Source organism: Rutilus rutilus, assembly GCF_951802725.1.
Source record: "Rutilus rutilus genome assembly, chromosome: 12".
NCBI lineage: Eukaryota > Metazoa > Chordata > Actinopteri > Cypriniformes > Leuciscidae > Rutilus > Rutilus rutilus.
In genome coordinates, this window is record NC_140217.1 from 5,532,995 (window position 1) to 5,549,188 (window position 16,194).

A 16,194-nucleotide genomic window follows, 5' to 3' on the forward strand; every position below is an offset into this window, starting at 1 on the left:
CTCTGGCTAGACTTTTACACCACATCATCACCCAAAACACTCCCCAGACACATCAAACTGTCGTGGCTCCTCGTGGCCAAGTCGTAAGTCTCTTTTTCTCTCAGTCTCAAATCCCATTTACTTTCTCCATTGAGAAATTGATTTTTTAACAATAACATATAAAACTTTCAAGACACACCTGCCATTCACCAAGTGGTGAATCACCTTTTATAGAGGGAAGTCAGAACTTAATTTAATAATAATAGTAATAATAATAATTTACATAAATGAATTCCCCATGAATATCTACACAAGCCAAAATCCCGTAAAGATATACCGTATATGGTTCTCTCGTATCACTCTGTGGTTTCTTTCTTCTCACATAATAGAGTAATTTCAGCTTGGATCAATATTTCATGTCTAGGCTATATATTTATTTATTTGGCAAGTCGCTGAATAATAAGCAGTATAGTGTACATTCAGCCAGTCATTATCTCCAAATAAAGCCCTTCAGGGTGGCTGACTGCACGTTATATGTTATAATGTGTCATTTGTAATGTTTGCTGCCAAAATGCGGGGAAAATTGTAAACCACTGCAGGAGAAGTTGAAATAAAAATGTGGCTTCGTTGATGTATTTCTTGTAGTCCGTAAGTGTGTTTGTTTTCTGTTACCAGCGGTTTTATCAAAGACATTTGCATCGAGCGGCTCTCCATCGCCGATGCCAGTGGCCTTGAGATACTGACTCCTCGAGGGGTCACCCTGAGCTTCACATTTATAGAGCCTGACGTAATGTTGGCACGAGCGCTGGGACCATTTGTTCTCTCTGGATGGGCGTGTGCCAGCCAGAGCTCTGGTAATGGGTTGGGTGGCAGACGGAGACAGTGGGTGCATGAGCACTTGAGTGTTTTTCCATTCTGACTAAAGCAATGGTTGTGTCTCCGAACAAAAGCTGGAGGTGGACTGGCAGTGCTGCCATAAAGATCTCCTTTCACAGAATTCATCAGAGTCCATTTACAATAATGACGTAATGTATGAATGTTTTTTTTTTTCTTTTTTTTCTCCAGTCCCTCTATGACATTGGATGAGCCTTGTGTGTGTGTCTCGATGTTGGGGAATAACTAACATATACTGCTAACTTGACTTTTGTCAGTATTGTGACATTAGCTCAGTGGTTTTTACAATAGTATGGCCTATCCAGTAATCAGTAATCATGTAAAGTCATTACTTCGCTATGATTGTGTTTTGTGCTGAAGTGAACTGAGGCAATAATCACAATCGAATTTCATTTAATTCGGATTTAAATGATTCACTCGAGGAATCCCTCTATATCTTTCCCAGATTCTTTTTTATTTATTATTTTTTTATTAAAATTAAATATTTAATTTAATTTTGACGTCACCATTAATTTAATTATTTTATTGTTTTGATGAAAATATTATTCAGTAGGATTGAATAATCTTGAATTAGTTTACTGTACGACAAAAGTATTTTTTTTTTAAATCAGGACATGGACTATAGTGTTATTAGGACCCGATGGATATATATATATATATAATTTTTATATATATTATCCCATTTGTGTCAAAGTAGTTGTACTCTTTTAATTTTGCTTCAAATCTCTGTTTTAAATGGATAGCTTGACTAAAGTCTAAGTGTTTTAAATAATGAGTTGCTTGTGGTTTGGCAAACTACAGTCTGAATTAGCTATCTTCCCCAATGCTGGTCTGTCCAAACCGCAAAGAATCAAGTTGACTCTTCATTAGTGTTTTCTGTTCCAGCAATCCTACGCCTCAGTGTGGTTCATCAGAATAACTCATTACTCACTACCTTACGATGGGAGTCATTGAACTGAGATCAACATGTCACCAGTGGAATGCTCATGTGCGTTTTCATGCAGGTTCAGTGTGTTTCTCCAGACTGAAGGCTGTGTCGGTGCATGTTCTTTATTAGCCGTTTATCAGAGTAAACTTAATGAACCTTGCCCTTGGCTTGACTGTTCTATTGTTGCTGTACTGGAGCGAGGGACCATCTGATCAGCACCGTCTGTACAGCACTCCAACACCTTCTGTCAACTGTGAAGTGTGCATCTGCTGCCGTATGTGCGAGTGTGTGTTTATGCATTTCAGATGGCATTATAGCTTGTACTCTATAGGCCTCACTTATAAAACATGAAGCAGAAGGTATTTCTGTATAAATTATGAATTGTTAATAAAGTAAAATAAAGTATTAGCAGATATTAAGCAGACAGTCTGCTAATACTATAACGAGAGTTAGCTGACATGTAGTTTGCAAAGTTACTTATAGTTAGTAGAATGTCTAAAGTGGACCATCTAAATAAATTGTTACCAAAAGAGTGGATTCCATCTATTTTATTGAATTTATTGTATATACATCTTATTAATGATCCTATTTTCCCTTTTCACACAGAAAAAAATAGGACAAGGTCTCGAAAACTAGAAAAAAAGTCAGCATGAACTCCCACATTAATATTTTCGTAGCCTTGTGAAAATCTTTTGTTAGTGAGTTATTCATGTAATAATCCATCTGGAATCATCAGCTGAAATGATCCATCTAACCGTTCATTTACTAAAGCAATAATCAGTTCACACACTAGCAATTACTGCAACAATGTCAGGACATCTCTATAATTATCATAAGAGACAATGAGAGACTCAGGTGTCGGATGAACTGGACTCTTCTGGACAGAGGTTTCATGGTTTCTCCATGCAGACATGATGTGTGTGGGTCAGTGACAAATAAGAATGTCTGAAATTAAGAAAAGGAGGAATCCTCATATTCTTGAATCATCTTTTTTTTTTTTTTTTGGTGTCATACCATTGGACAACGTGAATTAAACAACAAAAAAAAATGTCTAAATATCTGATATTTTTTGGAGATGCTGATATTAACACAGTCATTGGACTCTACAGGGTTCATTTGTGTGATGTAATTTCATTTTTTTTATTATTTGATTGTCATGTGACAACAGAACATATCCCTTCATGTTGGTTAAGCTAAGCTTTGATTGGCCTGTAGTGGATTTTTCCTAAAAACCCGACTATCTAGCGTCTACAAATCGACACTTAATAAATAAATCTGTCGCATCTACTGATCGACACTGCGCGTCTACAAATCGACACTTAATAACCTTTATACTCTAGCTCTTGCGTCTTCTGTCGACAACTGGCCGAGTCTCTTACCCTAACTTACTTGCTTCCCTAAACTGACCTGCTGCGCAGCAGAAATGAACAGACAGACATCAGCAAATGTCCTCTAAATGCTTTAATAACGGCCGGGAGAGTCTTCGAGCAGTTCTCAGAGAAACTCTCCCAAGAAGAATCAAGGCCGGAGGATCTCAGACAAATTCCATCGAGACAATCCCACAGTGCACAAGAATACAACAGTTTTTATAGTATAGAGGTATGGCATAAATGTCAGGCTGCATTACATAATTTCCCCACTATTTGATTGATTCTTCAAATGCAAACCCCTCTGTTACTAGGTAAAGCAAACTTTGTTTTAGTGATGACTTAATTTGTTAATCACAAGATTCTAACAGAAACTATGTTATTTATACACGCACACACTCAGTCACAAGTTTTCCATTGGTTTCGTACAGTACATCCTGTTCAAATGTTAGATGTTAAGTTTTAATTATTTAACTAATTTCTGTGGAGTAACCCCACCTTGACACTGACGAAATAAATTAATTAATTAATTTAATTCAGACGTTGAAGACATACAGTAGTTATCTTAATTCAAGTCATTGTCTGCATTAATTATATTAGAATGTAAAAAAAAAAAAAAAAAAAAACTGTCATGTCATTGACCTGTGTGTGTGTGTGTGTACTCATAAAAAGACTCCCTTTATTATCATTACAAAGATGGTGGTACACACACGAACAGGTTTTGATTTCTTTCCAGCATCCTGCAGTCCAGCCTTTGATCATCTCACAAGGTGACATGTGCCGGTTGAGGGGTGCCATGGTGATGCTGGTGTGACAGGTGCAGTCATCAGACTGACTGGAGGTCAAACAGCAAGCCAAACTAGGGCGAGGGCGTCACGGCAACCGAGCGCCTAGACGACAGGGTGTCATGGCGATAGAGGCCGGAGACAATCAAGGATAAGAGAACGAGAGCCATTTCAATTAATAACAAAGACAACAACAAATAAAGAATTGTGAAAAAAACTGTCCATGGAACTATATATTTTTAAGTTTTTGGAGAACATGTAAGCATTTTTGCAAAAATCACCACAATGATGCTGGGGCGTTTCCGTTGTCTCGGAGTGTTTTAGCATGTTTATGTGCAGTTGCAAGGGTGTTCTGGTTGGTTGTTTATTAGCCAAAAAAGCCCACTCATACACACACACATATATTATACATTTACAAACTTTGATGTTAGATGTGATTAATCGCTATTGATCAATTTGACAGCACTAATATTTATTTGGTTTGAATAGGGCAAACTTAAATTAAACAAATTTGTTCGAACAAATTAAGTTTCATGAGTATTTAGAACTGACACATTTGAAGTAATCTGAAAAGTTTAGTTCTTTTGAGTTTAATGAACTTGTTTCTTTTAGTGTAGATGAACTTAAATTTAACTGAAACTGGGCTGGGATTTCCATTTCCCAGCATGCTTTGCCATGGCACTCAAAAGGCAGAGTAAATTATAAAATTAAGTGTTATATAATGTTTTTTTTTAGGGGATAATGTTTTTTTTTTTTTTTGCAAGATTAATGTTAAGTGGGAGCTTATAGTGTTTAATGCTTTGCTCTGTTGATTTAGAATACTTTTTCTGTTGTGTATTTTGGAGGTTATACCATCATGGTAACAAGGTAAATGTAAAATGTTCTTTATTGTCATACTAATTCACCAATTGCTATGCAAAATATGTTGTATTTTAAAGGCAAAAAGGTCCCATTTTACTGTACTAGTATCTTTGAAGTCAGATGATACTTCTGTAAAAGAGTCATCTAATTAACTGTTAACTGATCTCAAATTTACCAACAATAACTCCTTGATGAAAAGAGCCTACAACGTTAACTGCTGTTATCTGGCTTCTCTTTTCATTACGATAGACGTACGAGTGAACGAACACATCTTTATGAATAGGGAGATGTCAAACACAATGAAAAACAGGTGGCATGATATTCCCTAAGCTTCCTGCGTGTGCTATTGTATCGCAGCCCCAGTTGCCTGCCACATTTGACAAAAAAAAAGAAAGAAAAAAAGACGCAGCACAGCTAATTTTCTACACTCTAAAAAATGCTCACATTTGGTTCAAATATGGATAAACCCAACCTTTGGGTTTAAACGTAATTAAAAAAATTAAACCAACGGCTGTGTTTATCCATATTTGACCCAACCATGGTAAAACAACCCAGCATTTTTTGGAGTGTAGGAAATCATCTGGAAAAGTCATTTAATTGGAAGAATGACCCAAGCTGAGCTTCAGAACAACAAGGATTTTATTCCTTTTGTTTTTTCCACAAGGGCGATGGAGTTGACTTTCGGGAAGTCGCCACGTCATAGAGCGATCATTATTCACATTTACATTTACATTTACATTTATTCATTTAGCTGACGCTTTTATCCAAAGCGACTTACAATTGCTATATATGTCAGAGGTCGCACGCCTCTGGAGCAACTAGGGGTTAAGTGTCTTGCTCAGGGACACATTGGTGTCTCACAGTGGATTCGAACCCGGGTCTCTCACACCAAAGGCATTTGTCTTATCCATTGCGCTACACCACCCCGTACATTATACATGGAAGAACGCATCGGTCAAGGCACTTATTTGTAAGCATGATATTTTGGAGGGGTTGACGGCCAGAACAAACGAAATAATATGTTTCCTATTGACACAGTTCTGCTTTCATGTTTCTGTTTTAATCAAGGTGTTGCTCGAGCGTTGCTTCCTCTGGCTTCTGATTGTATTCACCTTGGATGCCATAACCTTGACGTCAACATAATAACGCTGCAGAAAAAGATTATTACGCCAGGAGTCCTTGATTGTGAATGTTTTTAATCCATGTCCATGGATATGTGAAAAAAAAGACACACATTTCACATTTCCCTCTTCTCAAATATCATTAAATGTTAAATCATAAATCAGATTGTAAATCAGGAATAGTACCTAATTTCTTTTAGATTCATGGAGAAAACGAAAGCTGTTGGTATTTTCTTTGAAATAGATCCAGTTGTTTGGTTCTTATCACCTGAATTTGTGTGCTTGATGGTGCTTTTTTGAAGAAGACATGAAATGGTTTCCTGAATGCTTTTAGCGTATGATGTATGATGATAGTGAAGGTGGCGTAACACTAAGCTTCACTAATGCAAAATGATTTCAGACTCCACATTTCAGTAGTTTAGCAGGATATAGTGTGGCATTTAAATCTTCTGTTGATCAAAAGAGCATTCATTTCCACTTTCAGCAATTGGTTTTTTGGTTCTTATCGCTTAAATTTGTTGTCGCAAAGACTGTTTTGATGATTTTTTTTTTCTTGAATAATGTGAAAGGATGGAATGTACACCAAGACTGGTAAATAAGGTCTGTTTTTATTTTATTAAAACTTATCTTATCACCAATGATTGGACCATCTTTGATCAGTTTGGTCCAGGCCAACACTGCAGGACCGTACAGTGGTCGATGTACGGTGGATTTGGTTCGTCTGTTTGAGGCAGGTCTCGTGGAGCACCGATTTGCATGTTAATGGAAGATGCAACCGTGTCAGCAGAATGGAAATCACAAATGAAGGGACAAAATGGGAAGAGAACAGAGCAAGAGTAATTTAGTTAACATGGCTGGAGCAGAGGGTCATTTGACATGATCAATCTCACTATGCGATTGAAATGATTTCATCAAGACGGAGGGAACTGGGAAATAGGTTTGAAACGCATTGATCGAAGACACTGGGGAAGAATTGATATCACTGTTGTGACCTAACATTTCCCAAGTTGAACTGAATATGTGATGTATTTCTTAGTAAAGGTCGTTTTTGTAAAATGACTGTCTAATTCCTTTCTTACTGTTGCTTTTTAAAGTCGCCATGACATATAAGGTGACATTTTTTTCAGTGTTTATTATACAGTAATTGATTTACCCATTTTTTTTTAATTCATAATCTTTAATCAAAAACATTAACTTTTGCCAACAATAACCTCTCCCCTCCAGAAACCTGTCACTCATGAGATCGCAGAAATTCGCACATGACAACGATCCAACGAACCAATCAATTCCCGATGGACAAAATCAAGTTCCGCCTTATCTGTTTCACTCAGACGTATATCACAGTAGGTAGGAAAGAAAAGATGGTCACAATTTCCGACTTTACACAACTCCTAACCACAAGTATTATACTTTGCTGCCTAACTTTTTGCATAGCATAAACATCTGACAGATAATAAAACTAGTACGAAACCACCTAGCAACCACCCATGAAACTCTAGAAAAACCCTAGTAAACACCTAGCAATGTCCTAGCTACCACACTTCAACAAATAAGCATTACCTCGACACAATATAACTGTCTTTCTTTATTTTTCTCTTGCAGCCCATAGTGAACAAATGGGAAGAGAAAAATTCCATGTTAAACAAGTTATTTTTGAATTGAGGAGTAAGGCTAATCTAACATATGTTATTATCCTCGCAGTGCGTAGTGGGGCAAATGAATTGTAATATTAATGTAATAATAAAAGTAATAATAATAATTGAATACATTAATTGAAAATGCCAAATCCTCTTGATAAGGCAGATGGCTGATGCTTCTGACGATATCTCGATTTCATTGCCTAATAACCACCCATAACACTACAGCTAAATACTAAAACACTGAGAACATCATAGCAATCACTCAGCAACACGTTCCAATCATATCTCGGCACCAGAATATCATTAGGACTTGAGGGTGGACAACTAACCAAAACAATCTAGCAAAGCAACTCAGGCTCAAAAAAAAAATTGGCATCCTGCCGGGGATTTTTTTTTGCAGTGGCAAGCACTACTCACATCTCCTTCAGTAAATGTGAAAATCGTCCTCCCTCTCTCTCTCTCTCTTTCTTTCATAATTGTTGTCACTGAACACAGCACTTTATATGCAGACCAGTTGAATAACCTCAGGTGCTTGAAATACAGTCTTTTGAACAGGAAAGTCGTTCAAAAGAGGAGCTTTTTTTAAATAAAGGAAATGCATTTCATCGTTGGAGTTTGAGGGTGAAATTGTTTTCTTCTGTGAAGTGTGTTTCCTCCCTTTTTCTATCTTCCTCCATTTCCTGTGGTGCACAAGGGTTGTCTGTCAAAAATCAGAAAATCCTCTCAAATTCACCATAAAGTTACCGTGGTTTGAAAGCTCTCACACACATAATACACTGCTGGAGCAGGAAATGTGGGGCAAGTTCAAACAGAGACACACACACACACTCTCCCTCTCTCTCCTCTCGTTCTCAGCGCCCTCTCTCTTTCCAATCTCATTTGTGAAATTCATTTTCCTGTCACTGTGACTCAGTCTCTAATTCATCCCTCATGATTCCTCATGTCAGTCCCATAATGCCATGCTCCTATGCCTCCTCAGAGACCATTAGAGGAGTGATAGGGATGGACTGTGTCTAGCTCAGTGATGTGAGGGCGGTTTGTGGGGAAGGGGAAGGCAAGGACTCACAGACCATCAGTGCACTGTCTAATATTGTGCTCAAAATTGGCTTTTCCAAAATGGTAAGCTCCAATCTGATTGGCTGGCTCGACGCAATTACCTGGAGTCAGGGTGCAGAGGCTTTATCATTATGCCAGGAAACAAATATATATGTTTGTAAGTTCCAAAAACAGTTCAAATAAGCAAAAATTAGCTGGAGCTGCCAGAGTTTGGGAGGTTCATGCCATTGGAACTGTACTGTTCTTAATTCACTGAGGAAGTTCTTTAGGGAATACGTTTTGTTTTGCGTACAGGATTTTGACATTTGAAAGGGGACAGATCTGATTCGATTTCTTAAAAAAATAATGCATTTGTTCAGCAAGTATGCATGAAAATTATTAAAAGATTCATATAAGACATTTATAATGTGCCAAAACATTTATATTTCAAATAAATGCTTCTCTTGACCTTTCTATTGATTACAAAATACTGAAAAAAACATGCATCATAGTTTCTGGAATAAGCAGCACAACTGTTTTCAACATTTATAATAAGAAGAAAATATTCATTGAGCAGCAAATCCACATATTAGAATAATTTCTGAAGGATCTTATGACACTGAAGACTGGAGTAATGATGCTGAAAATTAAGCTTTGATCACAGAAATAAATGTATTAATATAGAAACAATTCTCAATATTACCGTTTTTACTGTATTTTTGAGTATCATAAGAGATCAAAAACAATGGTGTGTGTGCGTGTATATATATATATATCTCCATCCTTCGGTGCTGACATGGCATTAAGCTATTTAATATACTATTAATGTATAATATTCAGTAAGCACACCTATGAGTTTTGGCCAATTCTGGATTTACGTCACTGAACTTAAGTGAACTTTGGTTGATTACGTCCTCTACGCAGTTGGTCAGGCTAAAGCTCTGATGCCACTGTAATTGTACAACAGAAACTTGGTAGCAGCTCCACAACCAGGACATTAAAACCGTTTCCTCTTTCACTTCGAAGGGAGTGGCAGTAGCAATTAAACCATTTTGACTCCATCTGGTAGATTAAAAATGCTGAATGCCTGCAGGAGCCTCAAAATTACAGAGTGGCAGCACAAAAAATAACAAACTCCTTTCAACATTGCCATCACGTTGGAATAAACACATATGTCTGAATGTGGGGAGGCTGTTCTTTTCTACAGTTAGTTTATTTTCCCTTGATAACAGACGGGAGTGACAGGTCTCCCTCCGGGGATAAATATTTAAATTCACATGGAAATAGGGCTGGCTTCTATAAATGGCACGCGCATACAGTACGCCTTGTGAAAAAAGTGACACAAAATCTCTGAACGTCAGCGTGTATTGTGGATTCATTATTATTTGCTGCTGATGTGATTGTTGCTGCATTATTCCACATTTTTATCACACATTATGGATGTAAATCAGCCATTATTTGCATTGCGTGCTCTCACACAAACATGTCAGAGTGATGGAAATATCGATTCTGGCCTTTCGGTCAGGAGCAGGTATGGAGCTTTAGTCCTGATGAGAGATAAGAGCCGAATCTAACGCTGGTTTATGGGACACTGAAGCACCAAATGGCCCATGTTATTGGCTTGATGACAAGAGGGGAATGAAGCTGCCATGTTAGGAATAGATTAACTCCAGAGGAGGGTTGATCATTGAGAACCTCCTCTTTAAATCTGGATCCGTATAAACAACACTGGTCAGGGTCGGACCTTCATACTTTATTTTGTTTTCTAATAATCATATGTTTTGCACTGTGTACTGTACAGTGTACAGATTCATACAAATTTGCCACATAGTTACATGTTCTCGTGAGATCAGGTTGGGTGTGACGGTGGAACCCATACAAACAAACACTGAACATGTCACAGTTAGGCTCAATTTATTTTGATTCCCACCCCTACTCAAGAAGAGAAAATACAAGCGCAACAATCATTGAGAATGTTGGCATGTCTTCATAGGTTAGAAAATAGAACTAACCAAGAAAACAAACGTTGTTTTCTGTTGCATCTCGCTGTGTTCTGATTATGTTGATCTTGGTATTAGTCATCTGTCCTTTGTCCCAATGTATTTTAAAGTGATGCCATAAAATCTCTTGCTTCAGCGATTCTTCCATTTCCTGCGGTAACTCTGGCAGTCACTTATGCTTATCACACCAATTATGTAGAGACATGGCACTTTGGCTTTTTTCCCCTCATCAGACGCTCATCTTTTCCCCATTTCATGCGTTCATCGGCTCCGTCCGGCTACAGCATGTGGCTGTCTTTCATATACAGTTCATACAGTTCTCGCAAACACAAATCAGCGATCTCTGATCTCCCTCTACGATGCATTTCTCAAAGCCCTTTGTTCATTGTAGGAAATGTTAGAAATGTTAGTTGTTATGGTGGAAATTAGAAGCAGAATTGAAACCCTAGTGCTCCAAACAGTATTGTATTACACAAAGTGTATGAATAATAGATGCCTTGTGTCTGGGATTCACAGACTGGTGTTAAAATGAAAGTGTGTTTTCAACAGAACGGTATTATATTACAGCATTATGAAAGTGTTTGGTTTGAATGCAGGTCGTAATCATGATAATAATAATTGATAATTTAACTTACAATAAAATGAATTATATTAAAACTGTACTGTTTTTGATTGATTTTTCCTTTCTTTTTCTGTTGTCTCTCTACATGAGACATTTGCTTGTGAGGATTTATCATGAATAACCTGCAACTGATGCTTTACTTTAATATGTGTTTGATCATTTACTCATTTTATGTTAATTCTGTCCAACCAGGATTAAATAAATACACAGAGTGGCATGTTGCAAATACTAAATGACTCCTTAAGGATTATCTTCATTATATTCTTGATTATATTTGACAGTGCAGTTGAGCCCTTGATACCGCATTGATTCCCACAATGCACTTTGCGTCCTGGTGTGGGTGGAGTGTCAGTGTTATTTTCAGTTGTCTCTTTATTCAGCATGTGTTTTTTTTTTAGGAAATTAGATCTGATGCAAGCCTTTGAGACATTATGTTCATCTCACACAGCTTCATTTTCATCCACTCTAGGTCTGTGCTTTGGAAGTTATGAACTCGACGCGCGATCCTAAGTCTTTTCGCTTTGTTTGTGTCCACAGATGGACCTCTAGGACCGAGAGGCTTGGTGGAGGCCACAGAGATGTGCACCCAAGAGTGTCTGGTGTTGGGCCACTCCGACAACTGCTGGATGCCTCCGAGCCTGAGCTCGTACCCTTCGCCCAAGTCCCCCGTTTCCTCTTTCAACAACCAAAAGGAGTGGGCTAAAGAGAGACTGCTCAATGGCCACACACTGACCCGCAGCTGGAAAGGTGAGCGTGGAAGCCAGGAGCAGTTTGGGGACAGGAAGACCTACGGGAGCTCGGAAGGACATTTTGGCAGCGGCGGTCACATGGCCGACATCCCATTGGCCAGCCTGAAATCTTACCAGCCCGCCTCTGGCCACGACAGTCCTAAAGAACAGCAGCTTTAAGAGTGTTTTTGGGTTCACTTTGTGTCCATCTTCTCTCTCTCTCTCTCTCTCTCTCTCTCTATCGGATCATCCCAGCAACTTTTGAGAGCTTTAGTCCATTCCTCCTTTTTTCCCCTCCTTTTCTTAGATCGATGCCTATGCGGTGTGATAGTTACGTGTATGGAGTAGACATAGACTTTATCGCTTATGCAGGACAGTATACTATGCGAACCCGGCTCGCCGACGGCCCGTCTGCGGGATCTTCTCATGCAAATCCATAACTGCCCTCAAACTCTCATGGTTTGCTGCAAATTCACATTAAAAGGGATCATCTTATACTTCGTCTTGAACAGAGACTGCAAACAAACGTTCAGGATAAACAAAACAGGGCTATGCTCTATGTATCACGGTTATAAAAAAAACAAAAACAAAAAAAAACAATATAATGGCTGACCAATATATACAAATATTGTGACGTGGTTGTTTTTGAGCTGTTTTGGAACTATATTAATCTACACCATCCGAGAAAATGGAATCTACAAACTGAGAAAGCTTTGTGCTTATTAACACTGTTAGTATCGTTTAGTCTGTCATCGTTGAAGTGTTTGTAAATAGGACTTAATACTAACCGATTTTATGTACTTGTAATAATCACATGGAATAGATCAGTGAACATGACAGCTGTCTTTTATCATTCATCGTATCGGCCTTTTGTCATTGACGTCATTGTCTTCTGGAACAGAGGACCACAGTCTGGATCTGTAAAGCAAGCATACACATGGTTACACACACACACACACACTTAAACACCCTCTCGAAGAGAATTAACGAACGAATCCTGGATGATAATGCCAATCGGTCATAACATTGCACAATTGCCCAGTTTTTTGCATTTACTGAGTCGATGAACCTGGCAAACTTATTTTTTCAAAGCTATTTTGTATTATTGATGTAAATGCTCAATTTCTACTTACTGACACGGAAAGCTTGATGTCTTTTCCTCAAAAAAAAAAAGAAGAACGATGTTACAATTCAACAGCAATATATTTGTAAATTCTCGACATCTAATTTCAAATGTCATTCTTGTACATGTTTAATTGAACTCGTGCTTTAATTGAGAGTAGTATTTGAGTAAAAAAAAAAAAAAAAAAACTTTTTCTTTCATAAAATATCGTGTATGCCCACGATTTTTGACGCAAGAGAAGTGAGTGTAGTTTTAATGTCTGTGTATTCATGACATATGCTACGTATCGTACCGATCTAAACAATCGCCGGCAGTGAAACATCAGCAGGGCCTAGTCTCTGAACGCCGAACACAGTAAATGTTCGTCAGGCGCCAACATACTCAGTCATTCCAGAGGAAGAGTAATTAAATAAAAAATGCACTGTCCAAACTGGGGAAGGTATTAAAAAACAACAAAAAAAAAACAATGAATAGAACGTGATCAAAAGAGCATGTGCATTATACAAGGACTGGGATTTTAGTTTGATTTCTGTTTTTCCTTTAAATGTTTGGGCCGTTCTTTTTTCCCTTCTTGTCACATGGCATGGCAGAAAGTTCAGACGATGAAACCGCATGCTTACCGAGACAAAATAGCTTTAAAATGACTTAGTTTCACCTTCTTTTCATTGGGTTGATGATTATTGATTTGTAACGCAGTGAGGTCATTCATTTTGTATAGCACTTTTATGTTTGATCACAATATTTAAAGTACAAAAAACAATATGAAAAGAGACAAGAGTGGTGTGAGTTGCTTTCAGCAGTATGTTTGTTGGTTGTGGGGACGTTTGCCATCATAGATATTAAACAGTTACTCCTTGTTACTGCTCTACAGGTATACCGCTACTGCAATAAATGTTTTAAATTGTGCATGTTTGTGCCTTGTTTTGTTCCTCGCTAGATTGACTCGTCTTTGTCGATTTTTTGGATGGGAAAATTGAACAGTTGCTTCTTCTACCATGTGTTTATGCTCATTAAGCAGTTTTATTGCTCAGTGACTGATCTTTCAGAGCTCAGGAGATTGGTCTTTAAAATGTCACCAGAATTTTAATGTTTGTGTTCATATTAAATTCTTGAACTTAAGTTCAAGTTCAGGTCTTCTTTTTTTTTCCTCGGGAGAAACAACTGAAAAGATGGAAACGCAAAAGTCTTCATTTAACGCTGTCTAAGAGAAACAATTGAGACTGAGAGCGCAATGTCTTTTGTTTTCCTAAAATTTCAATATTGGGGAAAAAAAATCTTCACTCATCTAAATTTTTTTATTCGCCATGTATTTGATAACAATTTACAATGTATTAGGTATCAAGAACAATATATATTTTTTACAGCATTTATTTATCTAGATTAATATTAATTTAGATCTATGCTATTTATTGTTATATTTTCATTTATGCAAGTTGAAATTAGCATTAACCTGGATTAATAAATGCTTTGTAAACATATTATTTGTTAATTTAATGCATGAACGATTGTTAATGCACTGGACCTTACTGTAAAGTTGTTTTTGGAGTTTACTAGAATAGGTTTTAATGCTTAAATGTTCAGAAAACACATTATTTTTCACATATTTTACATTGTTGCAGCACCTCTCTTCCCAGTCTGTCAGTAACGCTCTCTGTTTAGTTCCTTCTCTATGTAGCCCCTCCTTCCGAAAAGCGCATTGTGCTCTGATTTTGATTGGTCAGCTGCCTCGAGTTTATTTAGTAAATGTCACGCCCCTTACCATAAAACTGAGTTTCAACAAACTATACTTATGGTGCGTTCTATTATTGTCAACGAACCGACTCGGCCCTCGGATATGACGTCACTTCCACACTTCAAGCGTTCTGGTATGTTTTGCGCGTCCGAAGCGGAGAAAAAACATGCAGGCAGTGATACGGACGAAGTAAGGTATTGCAGTAATACGAGTGATTAAAATCGTCATTTAAACAACCAAAAACAATGAAACAATGAAAACAATTCATACTTACAAGTCACACAGGGCGCAGCCATCTTGGATTCCGTATCGGAATTCTTGCTCGCGGTTGTCCCGACTTCCGAGCTGGGAAATCAGAGGAAAGGGGGCGTGTTGCTAAGCAACGTCCGTCTTCCTAGTCAGAACTCCGACACGGATAAATAATAGAACGCACCATTACTAACTCAAACAGGCCTCGTCTTGGTAATTATTTAAATGAGGAATACTGTGACGTGTTCGTTCCTGGAAGAAAATTTAAGACTACAATGGAAGTTCAGAAACAGTGACACTCATCGTTGAGGGACTTTGTGCTTTGTAACTTTGCAGACAGTTTTCATGTTCAAACAGCAACAATAAGCATTAAAGAAAGTTGAAAGTATCAAAAAAGCATGACAGATCCTCTTTAAGAAATCGTCCGAGCAAGGAACGTGAACGACGGGTGTGGAAATTTGCAGATGTACTGTATATGTGCACAGATTTCATGTGGTTCTGGTCATTATAAAACAAAATACTGTCAACACTTTGTGACCTTCGTTTCCAGTAACTATTATTGAGACAACAGATCACAAGTCGGTGTGGGCCGAGCACATTGCCGTATTCTCGTTTAGCTTTCTCTCCTCATTCGCCATGTTTTCGGCGGTGGCGTTTTGCCCAAGCCGTCAGTAAAGTTTTTGTTTACACTGTCTGGTGCTTGTGCTTTGGCTCTGAGGCAAATTGCTAGGAAGTGAATTTAGCATGAAACCGATGCCCAGTAATGAAGGCCAAGCATACAGGCGAGCAGTTGGAGTAATTATATTTCTTTTGCTCCCCCCTCCCTTCACTTTTTTCTCTCTCTCTCTGGTTTCTCCTCCTTCTGTTGATATGTTTATCTAGCCTCCCCCAGTGGACCTGCTTAAATTCTTATTCTCTACGCTAGCTATCGACTTGGGCTAGAATAGCTTCTGAAAAGCTTCAAAGCTAATTGCCTTGGATGTGCAAGGGGAAGCAAATTAGTGTCACACCACAAGAAGGGAAAGAAACGTTCCCATTTCCTATTCACATGGCTTTGTGAGAACAGTTTCCGATGTGCACCAGGTCTCTGCTGGGCGGTGAGCGGCAGACGTGCGGGACCAACTGAGATT

At 38.0% G+C, this 16,194-nt stretch overlaps 1 protein-coding gene across 4 annotated transcripts in view; it reads left to right on the forward strand.

Annotated features, from left to right (window-relative positions):
- pcdh9 (protocadherin 9) overlaps window positions 1-14,064 on the forward strand; it is a 262,162-nt gene extending 248,098 nt beyond the window's left edge. For all 4 annotated transcript variants that reach the window (XM_084425711.1, XM_084425713.1, XM_084425714.1 and 1 more), the window contains one exon: window positions 11,770-14,064. In XM_084425711.1, coding sequence (XP_084281837.1) covers window positions 11,770-12,140 — 371 coding nt within the window. In that variant the 3' untranslated portion in view covers window positions 12,141-14,064. The remainder of the gene's footprint in view (window positions 1-11,769) is intronic.
- Window positions 14,065-16,194: the final 2,130 nt, after the last annotated feature.